This window comes from Maylandia zebra, linkage group LG15 (genome assembly GCF_041146795.1).
Source record: "Maylandia zebra isolate NMK-2024a linkage group LG15, Mzebra_GT3a, whole genome shotgun sequence".
Classification (NCBI taxonomy): domain Eukaryota; kingdom Metazoa; phylum Chordata; class Actinopteri; order Cichliformes; family Cichlidae; genus Maylandia; species Maylandia zebra.
In genome coordinates, this window is record NC_135181.1 from 18,825,109 (window position 1) to 18,844,161 (window position 19,053).

Below are 19,053 nucleotides of genomic sequence, written 5' to 3' on the forward strand. Positions count from 1 at the left end.
GGTCTTCTATGCAGTGCAGTTTGGCCAAACAAACATATCTAATGTAATAAAACTGTAAAACAAGCTGGAGACCGCAGTCCGCTGTATTCTTGGAAAGTGATCCATTTGTAAAATTCCTTGACTTCCCTCATCTGGTTTACAGCTTTTCTAAATCCTGTGGATATTGCAGCAACTCACTGAGAACCACCAGAAAAATAAACTATAGGCCAGAGAAACCTGAGAAGTGAGGTGTATGGAGAAGAGTGTTTTTAATCATTCACATGAAGTTCTGGGTCATTAGGAAAACAAAGGCATCATCTATTTTAGACTAGATGACCCAGTAACCTAAAAAAATATACACACCAATTTAGGATTTCAGGGCAAAATAAAATGGAGAAGAATATTCCGATCTTTGGTTTATCCAGAAGCACTGCAAAAATTCTTTAATATAGTATTTTAATATATTTTGTGCATGCGTTGGATGAGGAGACCAGCAGACATCAATAATAATCGATATCAAGTCAGATATAGAATTAGAAAGAGACGTTTAGGTGGAGGTGGGTTAGAAAACTAGGTGTAAATTAAGCAGACTTTATTAATGCCATATTGGGGAAATGCAGACATCACAGCAGCACAAGTGTCAAAAAAACGTGAATTAGAATTAAATGAGAAAAATGAATAAATAAAAAACATAGTGTACAAATACAAAAACCAAAAAACCTATAAAAGAGTCATTTGTACTTTACAAACAGTTGCGATACACAGCCCTGTGGGGATGCTGAAGCATGTAAAATATTTACTCTAAAACTATGTTAATCTGACTCTTGCTGCATTATGCTGTTGCTATAAAAATAAAAGCTCCTTTAGCTCCCTGAAAAAAACCTTTACATTTAACTGAATACTATGAAGGCCACAGGCTGAAAGTAATAAAGCTGTTCTTTACACTACAAGTGTTGTTGGAGCATCAACCTCTTCAGATGCTTTAGATGCTGATAACATTAAAATATTCTGTTAAACAAGCCCAGTATTTGGAGTCTTACTGAAGTAAATGTGTTGCAAGTAGAAGGAACTCTTATTAAAGGGGCTTTAAAGAGTGCCATATTTATCCTGTTACTGGACTGGTTTATGTGTCAACATTTATCAGGCAATAACCCCAGATTAGATCTAAAATCAAACTAGCTTCCATTTACATTTATAGGAAAATGAGAAATCGTACACCTTCCTCTCTTGAGAACAGGAAGGCTGCGCAGAGGGTAATTAACACTGCCTGAGAAATCACTGGTTGCCCTCTGCCACCGCTGGAGGCCATCGCCAGCTCCTCCTGTCTCATGAAAACCAGGGCCATCACAGGTGACCCTTCCCACCTCGCCCACCACCTGTTTGACCTGCTGCCCTCTGGTTGTCGCCTCAGGTCAATCAGGTCCCACACCTCCAGACTCACTAACAGCTTCTTCCCCTGGGCCATTTGGACTGTCAACAAACACTACCCCTACCAAAAAAAAAAGAGTTTTTTGGCAATTATTTCATGGTTCAGGCTTCACAGGATTAACAGAACAATTAAATATCAACCTAACATGTGCACGCATTTAAATAATCTAGCAATTTGTCTCTATTCTTGCTTAATTTTGACATTTTGATGCCAAATTTGAATACCCAAAGAGGCAAAACATCCAGACGCTTCCCTGTGAAATGTAATGGAGTAGACGTCTGTAATAAAAGTTAATTAATATTTAAATTGAGTCAAAGCTGAGTAAAAGTTACTCTCTTACTACTTTGGCTCTCAAACGTCAGCCATTTAAAGAATGACACGAATGTGAGGGCAGCACAATAAGAGCTGCAGTCTGACCAAAAGAGTCCAACATTTCCTCCAAAAGGATCACACACACACACACACACACACACACACACACACACACACACACACACACACACACACACACACAAGGTTCTGTAAGTACACCCACTGCTTTTATGTTTAAGCTCTCCCTGATTTAGTGTCCTCATCAGTAACGATCAGCAGCTCACACTTTTCCCAGGAGCTTCCCTCAGAGGTCATGACTCTGTGGAGCGTATGCAGGGGGGGTTTAAACTATAGACTGAATACAGCTCATTGAGACTGTCTGTTGTTGGTGACCTCACTGACTGCTATAAATAACCCCCCCCCATCCAGTAGTACACCGCCTCATACACTCACAGACACCCAGAGCTGTTGTGACCCTGTGTGGTATAAAGATCAGTTTAGCCTCTTCTTCCCAGAGGTCAAACTGGGATTAAAGTCCTGTCGGGAATCAAAATCAATTTCTTTTCATGTTTATAATAAAATAAAAGTCTCCTGCATCTGACAGTTTATCAATGAATGAGCTTACTAAATATGTAGGTCACTTATCAGGGAAAAACAATCAAATATTTGCTTATTTGAACACATTATATACGGATAAAAATGCTCTGTAGTTTAGCTATCAGAGGTCTCCCTGTTGCTTTTTTATGACAGCATATGGACTGAATAAAAAAAACAGTTTAGTGTGAAGATGATGAAAATATTTGTTTATTCCAATTTAGTTTTTAAAACATGAATTTATGCTTTGATTTCAGATGTGATGAATATTGCATTTTGACATTTTTGCAAAAGTTGAAATTGTGTCAATTTAAAATATAATCTACAGCATAATCAGGTCAAAAACTGAACATTTTCATTTGATATTGTGCAGTTTTATTTATAAGTGGATCGAAAACACCTTTTTAGAAGTTAAAGATTCTCAGTGGACAGGGATGTAAAACATTCGGAATAAATTGTTTATCGTGCTTTCGCTTGTAGCTCCATTAATAAACACCTGAGATCACAACAAAAAGGTTAGACAAAAAAGTAAAACTTCCCAGTATCAGTTGTGTTAACAGCTTCATTATCTTGGGCTGGTGATCTAATATTGCTTCTTTTATTCAGAGAAAATGACGCTGCTGTGTTATTTCTAAACTGGAGTTTTGTTATCCACTTTATCAGGTTGTTCTAAAAAAAACAACAAACAAACAAACAAACAAACCCTGAAATACCTTCAGCTGATCCAAAATGATGAGGCAAGAGTGCTGACAGGCATCAGATATCCTTTTTCTCACATATAAAGTCCTGATAAATCAAACCCCATCACATGTTCAAGCCTTCCTATTGTCCTAATAGAGCACTTCACTGTCAGGCTGCAGACTGGTGGTTACTAGAGTTTCTCAAAGCAGAGCTTTCAGCTATCAGGCCCCTCTTATGTCAAACCAGCTTCAGGATTTGGATTTACCCTTAAGACTAAAATTCAAAATGTTGTTTTTGATAAGTTTAGAGTTAGAGCTGGATATGGTGAGTCTGAAACACCCCTCAGTTACAATGACGTGAAAACAAAAGCTTTTCACAAAACAATCTGAAGACCCATGACAAACTAAGTACCCCCTCTTCCTTTAAGAGGGTAAATAGCTACCAGGTGCTGCTAATCAAACTCTCTTGATTAATTGATCCTCTGCACGTCTCTAAAGGCTGACATTTGAACTGTTTTCTGGTCCAGTCAGGTTTGTGTTAACTCCACAATCCTCCCAGGATGTGGATGTCCCAGCAAATTCACAGCTACCCTCAGAGAAACTGCAAAAAACCCCAAAGAGCTACGTCTCAGACTCTATAGGCCTGAGATAGCATGTTCAATGTTAAAGATCTTGACAGTACAATTAGAAAAAGGGTTGCCAGGAGAAGTTTGCAAAGTTGCCTCTGAACAAACAGCAGGACTCCTGGAACAATGGGCCTCATTTACTAATAATTCTGTGGAAACATTTTTGCCCTGCACAAAAAATGACTTTGCACTCAAAGATTTATGAAATGTGCATGCTGACCTATTTTTTCCCTCGCTGTCACACATAAGTTAGTAAATCAGAATCATTCTGAACCAACAGTCTTGTGCAGTCATACAATTTGCGTACTCGCTGCATACTGCCCCATCCCCTCTCTATATAAGGATTACCTCCAGGTGAAGCAGAGAAAGTGGTGAAATGCAAGAAAAAGAAGAGTTCAGCGTTCCAAGGAGAAGCCAGAAGAGGCACAGCTTTCCAAAGCAAAGTGTTTTCACGGGAGTGACGACCATTTAATAAATGACCACATAAATAAAAACTCTAAAATTACAGGAGACACAGACTGTGAAAACAAAGGTTTGAGACGGATTAACAGATTACAAGAAAACTAGTGGAGGCCAGAACCATGTGATCTGTCAACCTCCATGATGATACTGTAAGTGGCATCAAGGAATGATAAAAGTCTTTTTTAATGAAAGAAGAGTTCAGTCATTCAGGAGGGGCTGAGATTAAATCTACAATCATACCAGACATGTCCTGCTGGGAGAGATTGTATCTATCTGCTAGCCTGGGAATGTCAAGGTGTTCCCCCAGATAAGCTGGAGAAGCTGGCTGGGGAGAGCCAGGTCTGGGCTGCTCTGCTTAAGCTGCTGCCCTGCGACCCAGCCCTCGATAATTGGAAGATTAAGTAGTGTAGTTTAAAGCCTATGCTTTTCTATTTAGTATGTTATTTTCTTTAAATGCATTCTATTATAATTAGGAGTGTTTGTGGCTTACTGTAGTTTGGAAAACTCTAAATCATGACTAAAAGCCAATATTAAAAAGAATTACATTTGATTTAGTTATTATTGTTATTATTATTAGCAGTATTATAGTCGGCCTATTTCTTTAAAGACCTGTCATTTATTCGTACACATGGCCAGAGAGACTTATATTAGTTCCTAAAGTACGAACAAATTCAAGTAAAATTGTTCTCGATAAATCACAGATTTGGTCATCTGTGCAGCAGCTAAGGTTTGGTCCCAAGTGAGTCATGCAACAGGACAATGAACGCAAGCACAGCAGCTAATCTGCAACAGAATGGCTGAAAAAGAAAAGAATCAAGGTGTTGCAGTAGCCCAGACAAAGTCCAGACCTCAATGTGATTGAAATGCTGTGGCAGGACCTTAAGAGAGGTATGCATAAACGAATGCCTGCAAGGGCTGCATGCAGACACAACAACCTTCATCAGGAGTACAGGAAAGCTTTTATTTTGTCCAGCAGCAAAATGCAAGGACAAGAAGGTCACAAATCACTTTAGGTTCATGATAAAACCTGCAAAACGAATGTAGAATATAATATTTACTTAATCAAATCTTGTGATTCTTTTGGAGTAGGCTGATATTTTTAACAGCTGGGGCAAACTGAAAATGTTGAGGTGAGAGCGCTGAGATTATCATTTCTAAGGGAATCCTTTCACACGCTCCTCAGTCCAATCCAGCTGTTATTTTGTAAATAGGACAAAAATTAGACCACCTGTCAGAGCAGGAATTCTTCCCGCTAATTCCAAACTTTTTCTCCATTTGCAGAGCACATGAGCGAGCAGGTTTCAACGTGTTGCATCAGGCTGAACTTCACCTGTTGAGAAAGCAGTGACACCAGAAGAAAGTAACATGCCAAACAAGAAACAAGTCGGTGTGGGTGCTGCAGGTGAAGATAGGCAGCCAAGAGAAAGGTACAGCAGCTCACTGTGAAGCCGTCTCACCCAAGAAAACAACATTTTTTCTCCAATATAGTTCTCCCAAATCACAAAGGGGATCAGAAGCATCATGAGGTGATTAGAGAGGTAAGAAATAAGCATTTTTTTTTTTAGATTTTTCTGCACATAGCTTTGTTTTTACATGAAGTACCGTAACACAAGTCCTCAAGCAGAAGTAACCCCTTCTACACTGCCTCCCTCCAAAACTACAAGTCCCTTCACGTTCCTGCCCCACAGCATCTCTTTGACCTCCTTAATCTCTGCTCCCCCTCCCGAAATCTTCAGTCCTTGTGTGTTTTTTGTCCTCTCCTGGCTGCAGACTTCAGGGGATCTGATGCTGCAGACCTCTAAAAAAAATCCCTCAAACCCATAATAACTTAAATCATTGCTCAAAACACACATTTTCAGACATTTTTTACCCTCTAGCCATTCTGTTAGATTACATTAGCGTCAATCCAGCTTAATAAAAATGGTTGGTGGGTAATACTATAAGAGTACAGCAGTAAATGAACAGGGGAAAAAAGAAAAATAAGGAAATATTAAATCAACATAAAATCAATTTAATAAAAATAAAGAAAAATCCCATTGGAATTGTGCCAGGGAGGACACACAGCTCTTAAACAGTACAAAAAAAACATGTAAATGCTAGAAAAGTGGACCCACGTGTATAATGAATAGTGTGCAGTGGATACAGAGTGTATCCCATGCATCCACTATAAAAATGATAGTGAAAAAACTGCAAATTCATATTTTTACGCATTACCTAATTAAATCTTACGCTAAAGAACTCAGTCCTACATTTCAGGTTATTTTTAATGAATCCTTGCAAATACAACACGTTCCCTCTCTTTGGGAAGAAACTGTCGTGGTTCCTGTCTCTAAATCTAGTCGTCCAGAAGTTCTAAACGACTTCAGGCCTGTTGCCTGTTGCCTGAGCTGTGATAAACGTCTTTGAAAAAACCATCAGAAGTGTGATTATGGAAGAGACTGAACAACAGCTGGATCCAATGTAATTTGCATATAGGCCCAACAGAGGAGTGGAAGATTCGCTTTTGACTTAATTAAATCTGATTCTTAAACATGTAGAGAGTAAAGGGACTTTTGCATCGATTTTTCTTTTTCTTTTAATACAATACAGCCCCATATTTTAATTAAAATACTTTTAGAACAGTTTGAAATCAGGAAAAACCTGGTGGGCTGAATTTTAAATTTTTTAACTGACAGGTCACAAAGAGTGAGAATAAATGGGATTCTGTCTGACCCAGTGTTCTCCTCAAGGGTGTGTCTTATTGCCCTTATTACTCATTCTCTACACAAGCACGTGTCAGAGCAGATATGAAAACAGGGTCATTATTAAATATGCAGATGACTATGCTATTGTCAGCTTACTGAAAGAGGGTGAAACTAGCCACGGTCCACTGATTGATGACTTTGTTCAGTGGTGTGAGGAGTCTTATCTCCAATTGAACATATCTAAAACAAAATATTTGGTTAGTGATTGTAGTAAACAACAAAACGGGCACGGAGTCACTTTTATTAAAGGTCAGAAAATAGAGCAATCATATAAATATCTTGGGACCATAATCAATGAAAAACTGAACTTGGATGAGAATTGCAAATCGGTCTGTAAACAGGGTCATCAGCATCTTTTCTGCCTCAGGAAACTTGCTCATTTCCTGATTGACCAGAAATGTGTAACTTTGTTTTAACGTTCTTTTATTGAGTCTGTTTTATCTTTTTGTTTGGTGGCATGGTTCGGTCAGACCTTTGTCACAGAAAAAAACTCACTGAATCAGATAGTGAGATGGTCCAGTCGTATGACAGGTGAGTCACAGTCCCGTTTAGCCTCCCTGTACTCTAAATAGGTACAACAGATGGCTTTATCAATGCTTAAAAATGGTTCCCATCCTCTACGGGGTGAATTTCAGCTTCTTTCCTTAGGACGGAGGTTTCTAGTTTAAAGATGCAGGACAAAGCATTATAAAAATATAGCAAATTTACCTATGGGTATAAATAAAGTAACATTAACCTTAACCTTTTATACCAGGTATTATAAATCTGTTAAACAAACCCAGGTGATACGATGTAGTATGATACAGTAGTGTCACTTGCACACAGCAGATAGTGTGACTACACATTCTTGTTATTAGTTTCTGTAATTGTGATGCCTTTATTGTTGTGAGTATTTTTCACGGACAGGCACAAATTGCATTTTAAAGCCAAGACTGCTTCTATAAACATCGTAGCAAAAATGCACCAATTTTGATGTCTATGATGTAGAGCTACAGAAAGAACCATCTTTGCCTTATGTTGATTCTTCCTTTTTACTCGCACTTTGAAACCAGGCTCATCTTCTACATGTTATTCCTTCTGTGTTAAAACACTTTTATAACAGAAATTTTATCCCATGTTTCCTCCTGTGTATATAGAAATATGCATTTTATTAAAATTCATACTTATTAAGTTTCCTCCTGTATTGTATCACCTTTTTACAGTATTTAACTGCATTTTATTTTGACCTTTAATTATTAATATAAATTGTTCAATTTATTTCAGCTCACTGTTTTATATTAGGCTATTATATTGCACTTTATTGATTTTTTATTGGACTTTTTCCTCTTTAGTTGAGCTCCAGTCTGTTGGATAATATTTAACTTTAGTCATAATTTTTTTTTAGCTTGTCTACTGGAAATAATTAAACTAGTTTCTTTAATTTCCCCCCTCTGTAATACAGGAATTTACCCACTTCTGAGTTAAATAAAGAAGATTTTATTTTAAATTCATCCAGCCAGCTGAATCTTAAAACACTGTAAATAACTGCACGGGTTAAAGCGGGCTCCCGAGGCAGCTCTGAACTGAAGCTCATTTTCTACACACCAACTGAAGCTCATTTTCTACACACCTGTCTCCTATATGTTTTTATGGCAAGCCATTTCGGCGTTTTGAATAATCAAACGGCGTTTTTTTACGCCATTTCTTAACCAGACGTGTTAGAAAACTCGCGATATTTGGCTGAAATGGCTTGCTTCCGCAGCCTCTGCAGTTCGAGAAAGTCAGCGGGAGGGGGGAGAGAGAGAGAGATTGAGTTGTGTGTGTGTGAGAGAACGCCGACGGGAGCGCGCAGCAACGGAGAGAGAAGACCCGTTTGAACGCGAGGAGAGAGAGAGAGAGAGAGTTTGAGTGCGAGTGGGTGTGAGAGAGAGAGATCGAGAGTGAACGAGAGGAGAGAGAGCGACGACCGTGAGGGTCCGGGTGCCTGAGGGACGGACGACACGGTAAATATAAACGTTACATTTTGAACGCACAGCGGCGCCCGTTACAGCCGTTAAGTTAGCTAATATTCACCTCCTAAAGTCGTCGCGCGCTCCGGAGCCAAATCGTCGGTTCCGTTTTAGCAGATGATGTGCGCGTGAAGACGGAGCGGTACACGGGGCGAGTGAACTTGGGGACTTCTTTTGTACAGTGGGAGGAAAATCACCGCCACCGGACAGCCGTTATATAACGGATGCTTATTAACCGATGTCCGGCGGAGGGTACAAGCCCTGCTCCCTCCGCCAGGCTTCTGCCCCCCGCAGCCACCAGCAGGTAACGTTAAACCGGAGCGCACCGTCCTCTTCGTTCACCAGATGCAGACAGACACATCAGCGCGCGGAGCCGGAGTCTAGGCGCGTGAACAAGCAGGCGGGGGCGCGCATGTCGGGGTTAACGGGTGCATTCGGTCTGAGACGCGCCCCCGTGTGTGTTTTTTACCTGACCCAGTAAAGCTTATCGTCGCTACACACTCAGACACGTGCCTCTCACCAGCTGCCCGCCCCGCAAACACCCCAGCCGGGATTATACACCGGTTATAAGAGGCCGTCCGGTAAAGGCCACGTGAGGTCGCTCACAATATTAATTGTTATATACTGCACGTTGTCAAGGTAGCAGCAGCAATAACCACACTTCCGGATGGGGCGTTTAAAATAAAAGTCGACACAAAGGCGTTTGTTTGACTACTTAACGGTACTTAATCACAATATGACATTATTATAATCTTTAAAATTTATCTGACGGAATTTATTTTGCTACAAAGATATCTGCAGTATTTTATTATATTTTGAATGTGCTGGTTATATTTGGGCTTGTAAAATGTCAGGAAACTAAGAAAAACACGTTGTCCATGAAACCCCCAAATTATACCATCTTAAAAAATGTCACAAAAGATTGAAAAACATAAAATCTTTTATTTTAATAGTTTGAATAACTGAATTTTACACAATTTTGACATAAAAGAAAACTAAAGGAACAAGAAAGAGGTGATTTAAGTGGCCATTTTTCTAAATAAAGTTCCACATTAGATAATTTTACAAGTGGGCAATGTTTAGAAATACAATTCCCTTTGAAAAGAAAAATAATACATAAATGAGAAAGTAAATATAAATAAATATAAATTAATTTGTTATAAATCTGAAAATCTACTTCTGTTATCTTTGTCTGTCGATCTCTGTTTTCATTAACATCAAAGCATTTCATGGGTGTGTTTTAAATAACATATCCCTTACTGCTTGAATCCAGAAAGGCCTCTTATCCCAATACTGCTGAAATAATTTAAGATCTGTTTGTTTATATGTTGAATGTGATGGTAATTATTTTAGAAATTTCATTTCATATCTTTGCAAAATTTGGCTAAAACACTCAACTAGTTAATTATATATAATTTATTAGTTGAGAAATAGAGATTGGGGAATGATATGGATATTAATAATACGTTTAAATGCAATTTCTTTTACAAAATTCTATGCACGATCTAACTGGACATCTTTCTCCAACAACATATACGTTTGATAATGTAAATATCTCAATCTGACAACTTTAAGAACACACAAGATATTAATAATATGTTTCCCACCTTGTGTTCTTTTAACTATAAACATGGTTGTAGTACCTTAGTTTTTGCATATGGTCAAATGTTACACCAGAGGGTGAGGTGTGTTGTGAGTATTTTGTCCTCAGATGACCTGTGTATTTGCAAAATCTGTGAAAAAGTTCTGTGAGTACAGATAACTAAGTGCTACAGTTTGGGAAATGTGCATAATTGTAAACCCAATTTAGAAAAAAAGAATTGGTCAGTGTTTTCATCACTTAAAAGAAAAGTATCGTTTTGCCTTGATTTGTAAAACAACAATAATAACAGGATAAAAACATTTGCAAACAAACAAGGCAATTTATCTTTTTAATAGGATGTAATGCTTTTATTGTGAAAACTAATCACTTGTCACTTATGTTCCTGTCTTGTCGCTGCCTTATTCTCATTACCTTAACCTTCCTCTGAAGCTTTTTCTCTGCGCAACCATTTCTCCTCCCACCAATGCAGGCTTCTGCTTGGGCCTTTGACTAGGGGCTAATTTAAACCACTGCTGACATGAAGACTGGAACAATTTAAATCAGTGTATATTGACTTGCTATAGGAGGGTGAGGTGTGTGTGTGACCTAAATACTTAGGACTTGGAAGAGTTAGTTGGCTTGCAGCCTGGAGTTTGTGCAGGGTGCCCCCGGGAATGGCGGGGTGGATACTGTACAACCATTTCTGCAAAGTTTCCACTCTGTGTTTCTGCTGGTAACCCTGGCCCACCGCCTGTTGTCTTTACAGTAGGTGATGTAAGGCCTGAGCATGAGGAGTGACATACTGTACAATGCATCCTGAGTAAAGCCAGACACACTGGCTGCGCTCACACTGCGCTCGAATCCAGATCACTGCTGAAGTCTACAACACCACATTTTGAAGCTCCTTTTTGGGATGAGTTTCTGACACCTGTCTGAACAAATCACACTCACAAAAGCACAGAAACAACAGACTTCGCACCTAGCACACTAATCCAGGGGTGTTTATCTGAAACAGAGGCCATCCTGTATGGTGTAATCCCCAAAGATCAGCTTATCCCTTTAGCCACTGATTTAATCTGTGATTGAGGTTTATTAAACCAAGAGTCAGTACTGATTTAATTAGTGTTATATGTGGACACTCCAAAACCGCAGTTTCAGTCCTTCCCTCCTTTTTTCTTCAGAGGAGCTGAAAAACAAACAAAAGAAACCTGGCCACTTTATTATGATTTCCATGTCACTTGTTACCTGAACAATTTTTAGAAATTAAAGCTTCTACCAAACTAATGTGACTTGGATTTCATTGTGGAGATTAACCCTTAGGATCAGGATGCTTTCATAACAAGTAGTCCAAATCATAGACTGACATATTAGCAACCAACCTCGTGATGTGGACGCTTTCGCTTTGATGAAGTTTGATCTGTTTTCGGTCTCTTCTTCCTGCAACATGATGGCATTCCTCTGCCCATCGGAGACCCTCAACATGAACAGTTTCCCTGTGCTCATGTGTTTATATTAGTCAAGCCGTACCTTTGTGCTTTGTGGGTCAGAGTAGAGATGTAGGAAGTTTAGGCTTTGCATGCATATCTGATTTTATTACTCGCCATATATTTGTATTTTATAGCTTATTTAATCTTGTGTGTACCTGCCCGCGGGTAGCTAAATCTGTAACAGGAAAGCTTTTCTCTTGTGAACAGTTCCTGAAAAATAGAGAATAAAACTAAACTGAAGTCACTTATTTAAGCTTGCAACTCCCCAAGAACTGGTCTGTCTGAGGACAGATCTCAAGACTGGTTTATCCCCGGTTTCAAAAGTGAAGCCAGTGTGGAAGTGTTTTAAATTTGCATTCTTTTAATGACTTGGAGCAAAAAGCCACCCAGATGTATTGAAGTCTATGGGAAAATTAACACCACTAAACACTTTCCCCATGAGTTTATGGTCTCCGTTGCTGTTTTTATTTCATATTAAATGAAAACAATTGTTGATTTTGTAAGTTATAGCTGAGTGCACTGAAGGAGAATGAAGCAGAGTTATTTTTTCTATGATCTGACAAGCATCTGCCTCACGAGCATATGACTCTTTTAAAATATAGTCTGGTTTGACCAATATCTGTACACCCAGTTAAAGTTCCTCTTGTAAGGAGAAAGTTAAGATATAAAAAAGATCCTAAAAATGGTTAATAGAACCATTAGTAGTTAATAGAATGATGAAAATTTCATCTGCTTTGGAAACACCTGACATAGCCCTAAAGCTATTAAAAAAAGCATTGTTAGAGTACTTTTGCATTAAGAGGTCATAACACTGAATAATGGTCACCGTTTGAGCATAGATTTTTGCATTTCTTACATAACTTGTGTTAGTCTTAGTATACTTAACAATATTGCCATAAAAACAAGATTAGCAAGCAGATGCTAGGACATATTCTGACATCTGATGGGAAGAGTCAGTCCTAATAAGGCTCTCTTTCAGTGTCTAAGTGTCTGTCACAGGCATGTCTGGCTTGGTTTTAAGGCATTTCATGTTAGGGCAGGGTAAAACCAGCGTCTTTCCACAAGCAAATCTTGCCACTCAGCAGCCATGAAGTGCCTCCAAATACTAGATTAGTTATTTAAACCAGGACTGACAAAGATGCATCCAAGTCAATAGTTCTTCATTTTTGTGATAACATGCATTTCCATTCCCGATGTTGGGTTTATTAGAAAAGGGTGAAAATAGATAGAAATGAATGCCATTTCTCGATCTAGAGGTTTTAAGTAAGTTTCAATAATAAAGATATTTTTGCACAGTTCTTATCTAAACCAGGTTTACACACACACAAACTCTAACCCTTATAATAATTCAGACAGCCTGCATTTTAAATTAAAATTGGCCATGTAAGACTTGAGTGCAACCTCAAGATATAATAGGAAAAAAATCAGAATAAATTAAAAATAACCTAAACATTTGAAAGTTATGAGAATAAAATGGGGGATACCTAAAACTGTCAGAGTTAAAAGAAAATCTGTAAGATTATTTCTAAATAAGTGATAAAATAGACAGCAATTTAAAAGTAGACGTAACAAGCAGGACCCCTCTTTTAGTGAAAGGTGCAAACCGTCAGCGCATTTTTTCCTAAAGATCAAAGGCTGTGCACTAAGGACAACAGTTATGGGACGTGATGGAGTGATGAAAGGCTTTAAAGGAAATAAATCACACCTAAAACAAACAAGCTGCCAGGGCAGAGTAATTTGAACTGGTGTAGGATGTTCACTCGTTTCTGCTGCACTTTGAACAATTGCAATAAGCTTACTTAGAGGAATACAAGCATGCAGGACTATGCATTTGAAGGTTTCTGTGTTTTTCCACTATGATCTGTTTGCAAATGGAATGACCATAAACTCAATGAATGTGGAAAAGCTGAGATATAATTTGTTTATTTCAAGGTATCTCAAGTTTTGTGTCATCTATTTTGCAAATCAATCAATTAATTTGAGTTTTCTGCTAAAATTTAAGGGATTGGGGTGAAGGGTTTCTTTCAGCTCGGCGTAAGGTTTCAGCTTTTTAAAATCTTGGCAGTGACCTAGGTGAATGTTTTCAAAATACTGCTTTATACTTAAATTATGCAGCGGTTTTATTAGTCCAGGTCAGTTAAGATCAAATTGTGCTGCATGTGGCGCATAAACTAAAAAGAGGTATAATAAACTTTATTTTCAACAATCACTGGGGCACAGAAACTATACTCACCAGTCAAATCTGATAAAAAGAAATCAAACAAACAAAAAAACAAACACAAAGTTTGCTGACTTTGCCCCTAGTTATACTTCTCCCTCCATCTTCCTCCCATAGATATCAGTTAGGTATTCTTTGAATGCCAGGACTCTCTCTTATAATGCCTTTGCTGAAACATAGAGGGACTGAAATGTGATCGCAATCAGTGTTTTAATCTCCCAAGAAGAGCTGCGTCAATAGAGCTGTAATGCTTTCTTTGTTTGCTATCTTAAAATCTGTTTTTTTTCCTGTTTGTATCCCTTACATGCAATTTTAAACTGTGAACAGACATGCGCGCAATAGCTTGTTATTCTGCTACAGCGTGTTTTCCAATAATTGTTCGTAAATACCCCTGTAATACACCTAAGTGCCTACAATCTGCCAAAACAGCTGGTAAAAAAACCTTTAGGGCTCACATTTCAAGCCATATGTTTATTAAAAAAAACAGGATTTTATCTTAAAAACATCTTCTGCGGTTATAAAACTGTCCCTGTGCTCACTTTGCTTTGTTCCTGCTACTTGGTTTCGTCATTAATTACCTTCCATATAACAAAAAATGTTAATGACAACGATGAGATGAGAGGGTGATGAAATGAGAGCCAATATGAGTTCGAGTACTTACAAGGTCACACATGGTTGCCTCTCCACTGAACACCTTTCTCACTGCTGCCTTCCACTCAACCATTCGAGCTCAATAATGAGACACAATGTCCTAGAAAAAGGTTAATTGTTTATCAAATAAAAGCCAAAATTGAATGCTTCCCATATATGATAGAGTCTGCTTTATGTCATTGTAATATGAGTATCTGTGGGTTTTAAACTGTTAGACAAAGCAAAAAAATGTAAGATCAAATAAAACTTGTTATGGATATTTATGGAAATTTTTCTTACTTGTTTGTTGTTTTATATTTTCTTCAATTATAACCCCCCCAAAATATTATATAAACAATTATTGTCAAACATGCCTCAAAAATGCAGAAAATGTAGGACATATAGGAAAAAGAACCAAAACTAAATAAAACATGATACATCACTGAAAAATACTTCTGTATTGATAGTTGTTGGATACAGTGTGATTGGTACCACAAGTACACAGATCTTTGTCATGCTTGTGGTCAGGATTTTGATTTGGCCTTATCTGCAGTCTGAATGCAGCCACTTTGTCTAATAAAATGGGACAGTTTCATCAGGTTGCATCAATCACTCTGTGACAGCAGTGATGACAGCTACCCTGATTCCAGCAGGCTACTCTGAAGACACCTGCATGTCTGTTAATATGTCAGGGCTTAGAAGCTGCTTTTATGCTTCCACCTGCCAAGCACAGTTCACAGAGCCATACCTGTAGTTTACCTGTAATGTGTGTGCAGCTGAGAAAGTAAGAAAAAGAAAGATGTCAGTCACATGCTGAGCATGATTCCTTACTCAGACCTGACAAATATGCTCCAGCTGTACGTGTACTTATGTGTGTGTGTGTTTGTGTGTGTTTGTGTGTGTTTTGTCTTTCTTCCCGCAGGAGAGGGGGAGGTCTGAGGGAGCGCGTTATTGTCTGACAGACCGAGACAGGTTGAATGAAGCTGCACCTGGTGCTTCTGAGGGCATTTCCCATGTTTTGATTTGCTCTGTTTTTTTAACTTTCTAAACTTGGTTTCACCGAGCTGTTCCCTGCCATGCCGTCCAACAGTCCTGCTACTGGTGAACCACCCCAGACGCCAGAGAACGACACTTCTAACGATGTGGTGAGCAGGAGCTTCAATATAAATAATAATACTGTATTTACGGAAACAGTCTAACTGAATCAGAGTAGCAGTTATGTCTGTCACCGTGTGAAATTTTCACTACGAGATTATTGTAGTCAGAAGAATTCACAATAAAAATGTTATCACAATAAGAGCTACAAAAGCTAGAATGTTAAAAATTGTAGCTAAATAGATTAACTGAAAAGATCTAAGCCTGATTGCTAACTCAAATTTGTACATATATGCATGTGTAGAAGCTTTTATTTTTAAAATCTGATACCTTAAAGCTTCCTGGAATAACTAGAGCTTGTATTGAGATCATCTGACATGTTTGGGATGAACCTGATAACTTTTAACAACTATCTAAGGTCTTTAAAGTTGAAAACCTCAGAGAAAAAGCATCATGACGAAAAACTGACTACAAACTGGTAAACATAGCTAAGTCTGGGTTTTATTTTGAAAATCTGACATATTTTTAAAAGCAGTTGTCTCACTTGTTGACTATAGAGAAATTTACAAAAAGTACAAATACAATGCCGGCATATCCTAACACTTCTGGAAGAGTCCTAGAAGTACAACAAACGTAAAAATAAAAATATTGCATTTAGAAGAGACATGAGTGTGCCAAAACAATGAAAGTACCTTCACATTAAAACATGAATTATGAAACACTCTCCAAAAGCCATAAAAACTGCGACAGTGTCCAAAGTACTGTGATAAATCCATTAGGCAGTATATTGATGAATAACCCGTTAATAAAGGCTTGAGTTATTTAAATTATGAAACATTACATCAGTTTTATACTAATTGTCTTGTATGGAGTGACAACAGTAATTATGTGTTACTGTATAATGTACAATATTTACCTCTTTAAACAGTTTTGTAAAACTAAATGATTATGTATTGGAAACACTTAAGTAAAGTACCCAAACTCAGCTGTAACCCTTGTACAGTTCAGCTCCTGCTGCTTCTGTCACTTTTATCATCACTGCTTCTATTATTATACATATTGAAGGAGTACTACTACTGTTATTTTTGCTGCCACAGATATTATTACAGCCACCACCTCTTTTACTACAGCTGTCATTACCACCACTACTTTGGCTTCTTAGCTCATGGTTGAGAGCTTTTTTTAGCCAGCGCTCACAGAGAAGCTGGCAAGTCTGACTGTGTGTTTGTAATAACTAAACTTGTAGTGTTTTTTTTATTTACATTCACTACAGGCCTTTCTACTTTCCACACTGTTGTTTGACCACATGTACAGTAAACGAGACGAGTGCAGGGTTTAGACTTTCAAATGGTCTTTAATTTTTTTTTTTAAATTTTGGACACAAGTAAGGAGACAGGTGAAAAATGGCTCCATTCATTTGTTTTACTGCAGCCCAGGGTGGCCCTCGTCAATCTGTGAGAAATTTGTAGTTTATTCTATAGTCGTGTTGTTATAAAAAGGCCCACCTCAGTTGCCAGCTTCCCCATTCACATGATGGCATCAGACCAAAACAAAGTTTCCCTTATAGAGCTGTTCTTTCTAACTTCCTGAGGTCTAACTCTCTCATAAAGAGTCGAGCAAAGCCAAGAGAGAAATCGGAGGAAGTCTCAGTTTGAAGACAGAGGGGAAGTGATGGCAAGGAGACACATAAAAGAGGTGTGGGAACCTGACTCATGCCAACTGTAATCTATTGAACAAGACAGGAGCCAGAGGTGCCGGCAGAATCGCTCAGAGAGTAGCTAGCAAGTGTTTTCAGAAAATTTGCCCTTTATGCAAACAGATGGCAGTCTGCTAGTGAGCAAAGCATTCACAAGGAGGTTTTTGGTGTGGCGCTGTATATAAGTTTGCAATCAGTTTCACTTAGCAACTGCTAAGTGGTTGCCAAATGGTTGGTCACCAGTCTCCTGTCTTGTACTACTGGGGCCTTATCCATTTGACCCTTAAGAGTCACATGTCCGAAAAATGTTGAAAGGTTAATTTCATGTAATTGGTGGTCACTGCAAAACCTGAAATGCAGAGATTCCCAAAGTGTTGACTGTTTGTCTTTTATGTGTCCCCTAACACAAAATTATATTGTAGCTTTCATAGTAATGATAATACATTTTATTTGATTTCTCTTTTCAAAACACAGAAAACAACGTCAACTTACATCATGAAATTTACAACTAGAACAACATTAAGAGAGATTAAAATCCTAGAATGATATGAGTGCAAAACATATAAAATTTAAAAAACTTGATAGTTAAAGTTGATATACTGATGTGAACAGGCAATGTTTCGGGCTATGATTTAACTAGTCTAGCTGACAGAGTTGAAGTTGAAGATGAAGCGCAGCGCAGCTAAATACCTTTAAATCCATTGTTGTTATTAACAGCAGCTATTGCCCTTCAAATATATTTGCATCACATTAGTAAGACGATGCAGCCAAAATGCATATCAAAGTATATTAAACAGTTAAGATAGTAAAAAAATCACATCTGAAGGGCGCCACTGACAAGAGCTACTAACATGCAGAGGATAGAACAGCAAGATAAAGTAAGAAATGGATGATTCAATTAAATGCACATACAAATCGTGCTAGTTGGGAGTTTATGTAAAGTCGGCTGTGCAAATTCATTCTTGCAAGCTGAACATATGTTTATAGGTTGCATGCCATCCACAATTTTCTGCATGGTAATATACAATCACAGGCTTTCAATACTTCACCAGCAAACCTGTGAGCCCACAGATTTCTTAGGTGCTGCTCCTTTTCCCGAAATCACCAATCAGAGCTAAGGATGAGCTCTGACAAAGTAGATCATCTTTCTTCTCTAATGCCTGTGCCTGTCAGCATTTACAATACGTATATGCTTACAAAGACAGTTTGATGACTGTTAAAAGGTGTGCCCCGGGCGTAACAGCGATATGTAACATCCTAATCATGTGAAAAAAAATGTTTTATTTCATTTCCACAGCATTTTGTTTAAAAATAAGTTATTTGTGTTTCTGACCAAGTGTGGAGTGTTTATTACCTTCTAGATGTGGGTTTAAACATCCCTTTAGCCACCTACCTGATCTCTCCTGGTGTATGCTGTGAATGCAGAACTAGTAATAACAGTACACAAATTCAGACAGTTTCTCTTTGACGGTATATACGAGGTGCAATCAAAAAGCTCCTCAACCATACCTATAAAAAGCAAAAGCTATAA

At 38.1% G+C, this 19,053-nt stretch overlaps 1 protein-coding gene across 9 annotated transcripts in view; it reads left to right on the forward strand.

Annotated features, from left to right (window-relative positions):
• Nucleotides 1-8,613: 8,613 nt before the first annotated feature.
• Nucleotides 8,614-19,053, forward strand: part of LOC101476133 (DNA (cytosine-5)-methyltransferase 3A) — a 100,904-nt gene continuing 90,464 nt past the window's right edge. For 3 of the 9 annotated variants that reach the window (XM_004550603.3, XM_004550605.3, XM_012919001.3), the window contains exons 1-2: nt 8,615-8,808; nt 15,654-15,876. In XM_004550603.3, the coding sequence (XP_004550660.1) occupies nt 15,808-15,876 (69 nt within the window). In that variant the 5' untranslated portion in view covers nt 8,615-8,808; nt 15,654-15,807. Of the gene's footprint in view, nt 8,809-8,868; nt 9,119-15,653; nt 15,877-19,053 lie in introns of those variants that run through there. The other 6 variants (XM_004550607.3, XM_076874056.1, XM_076874053.1 and 3 more) reach the window with 5 other exon arrangements.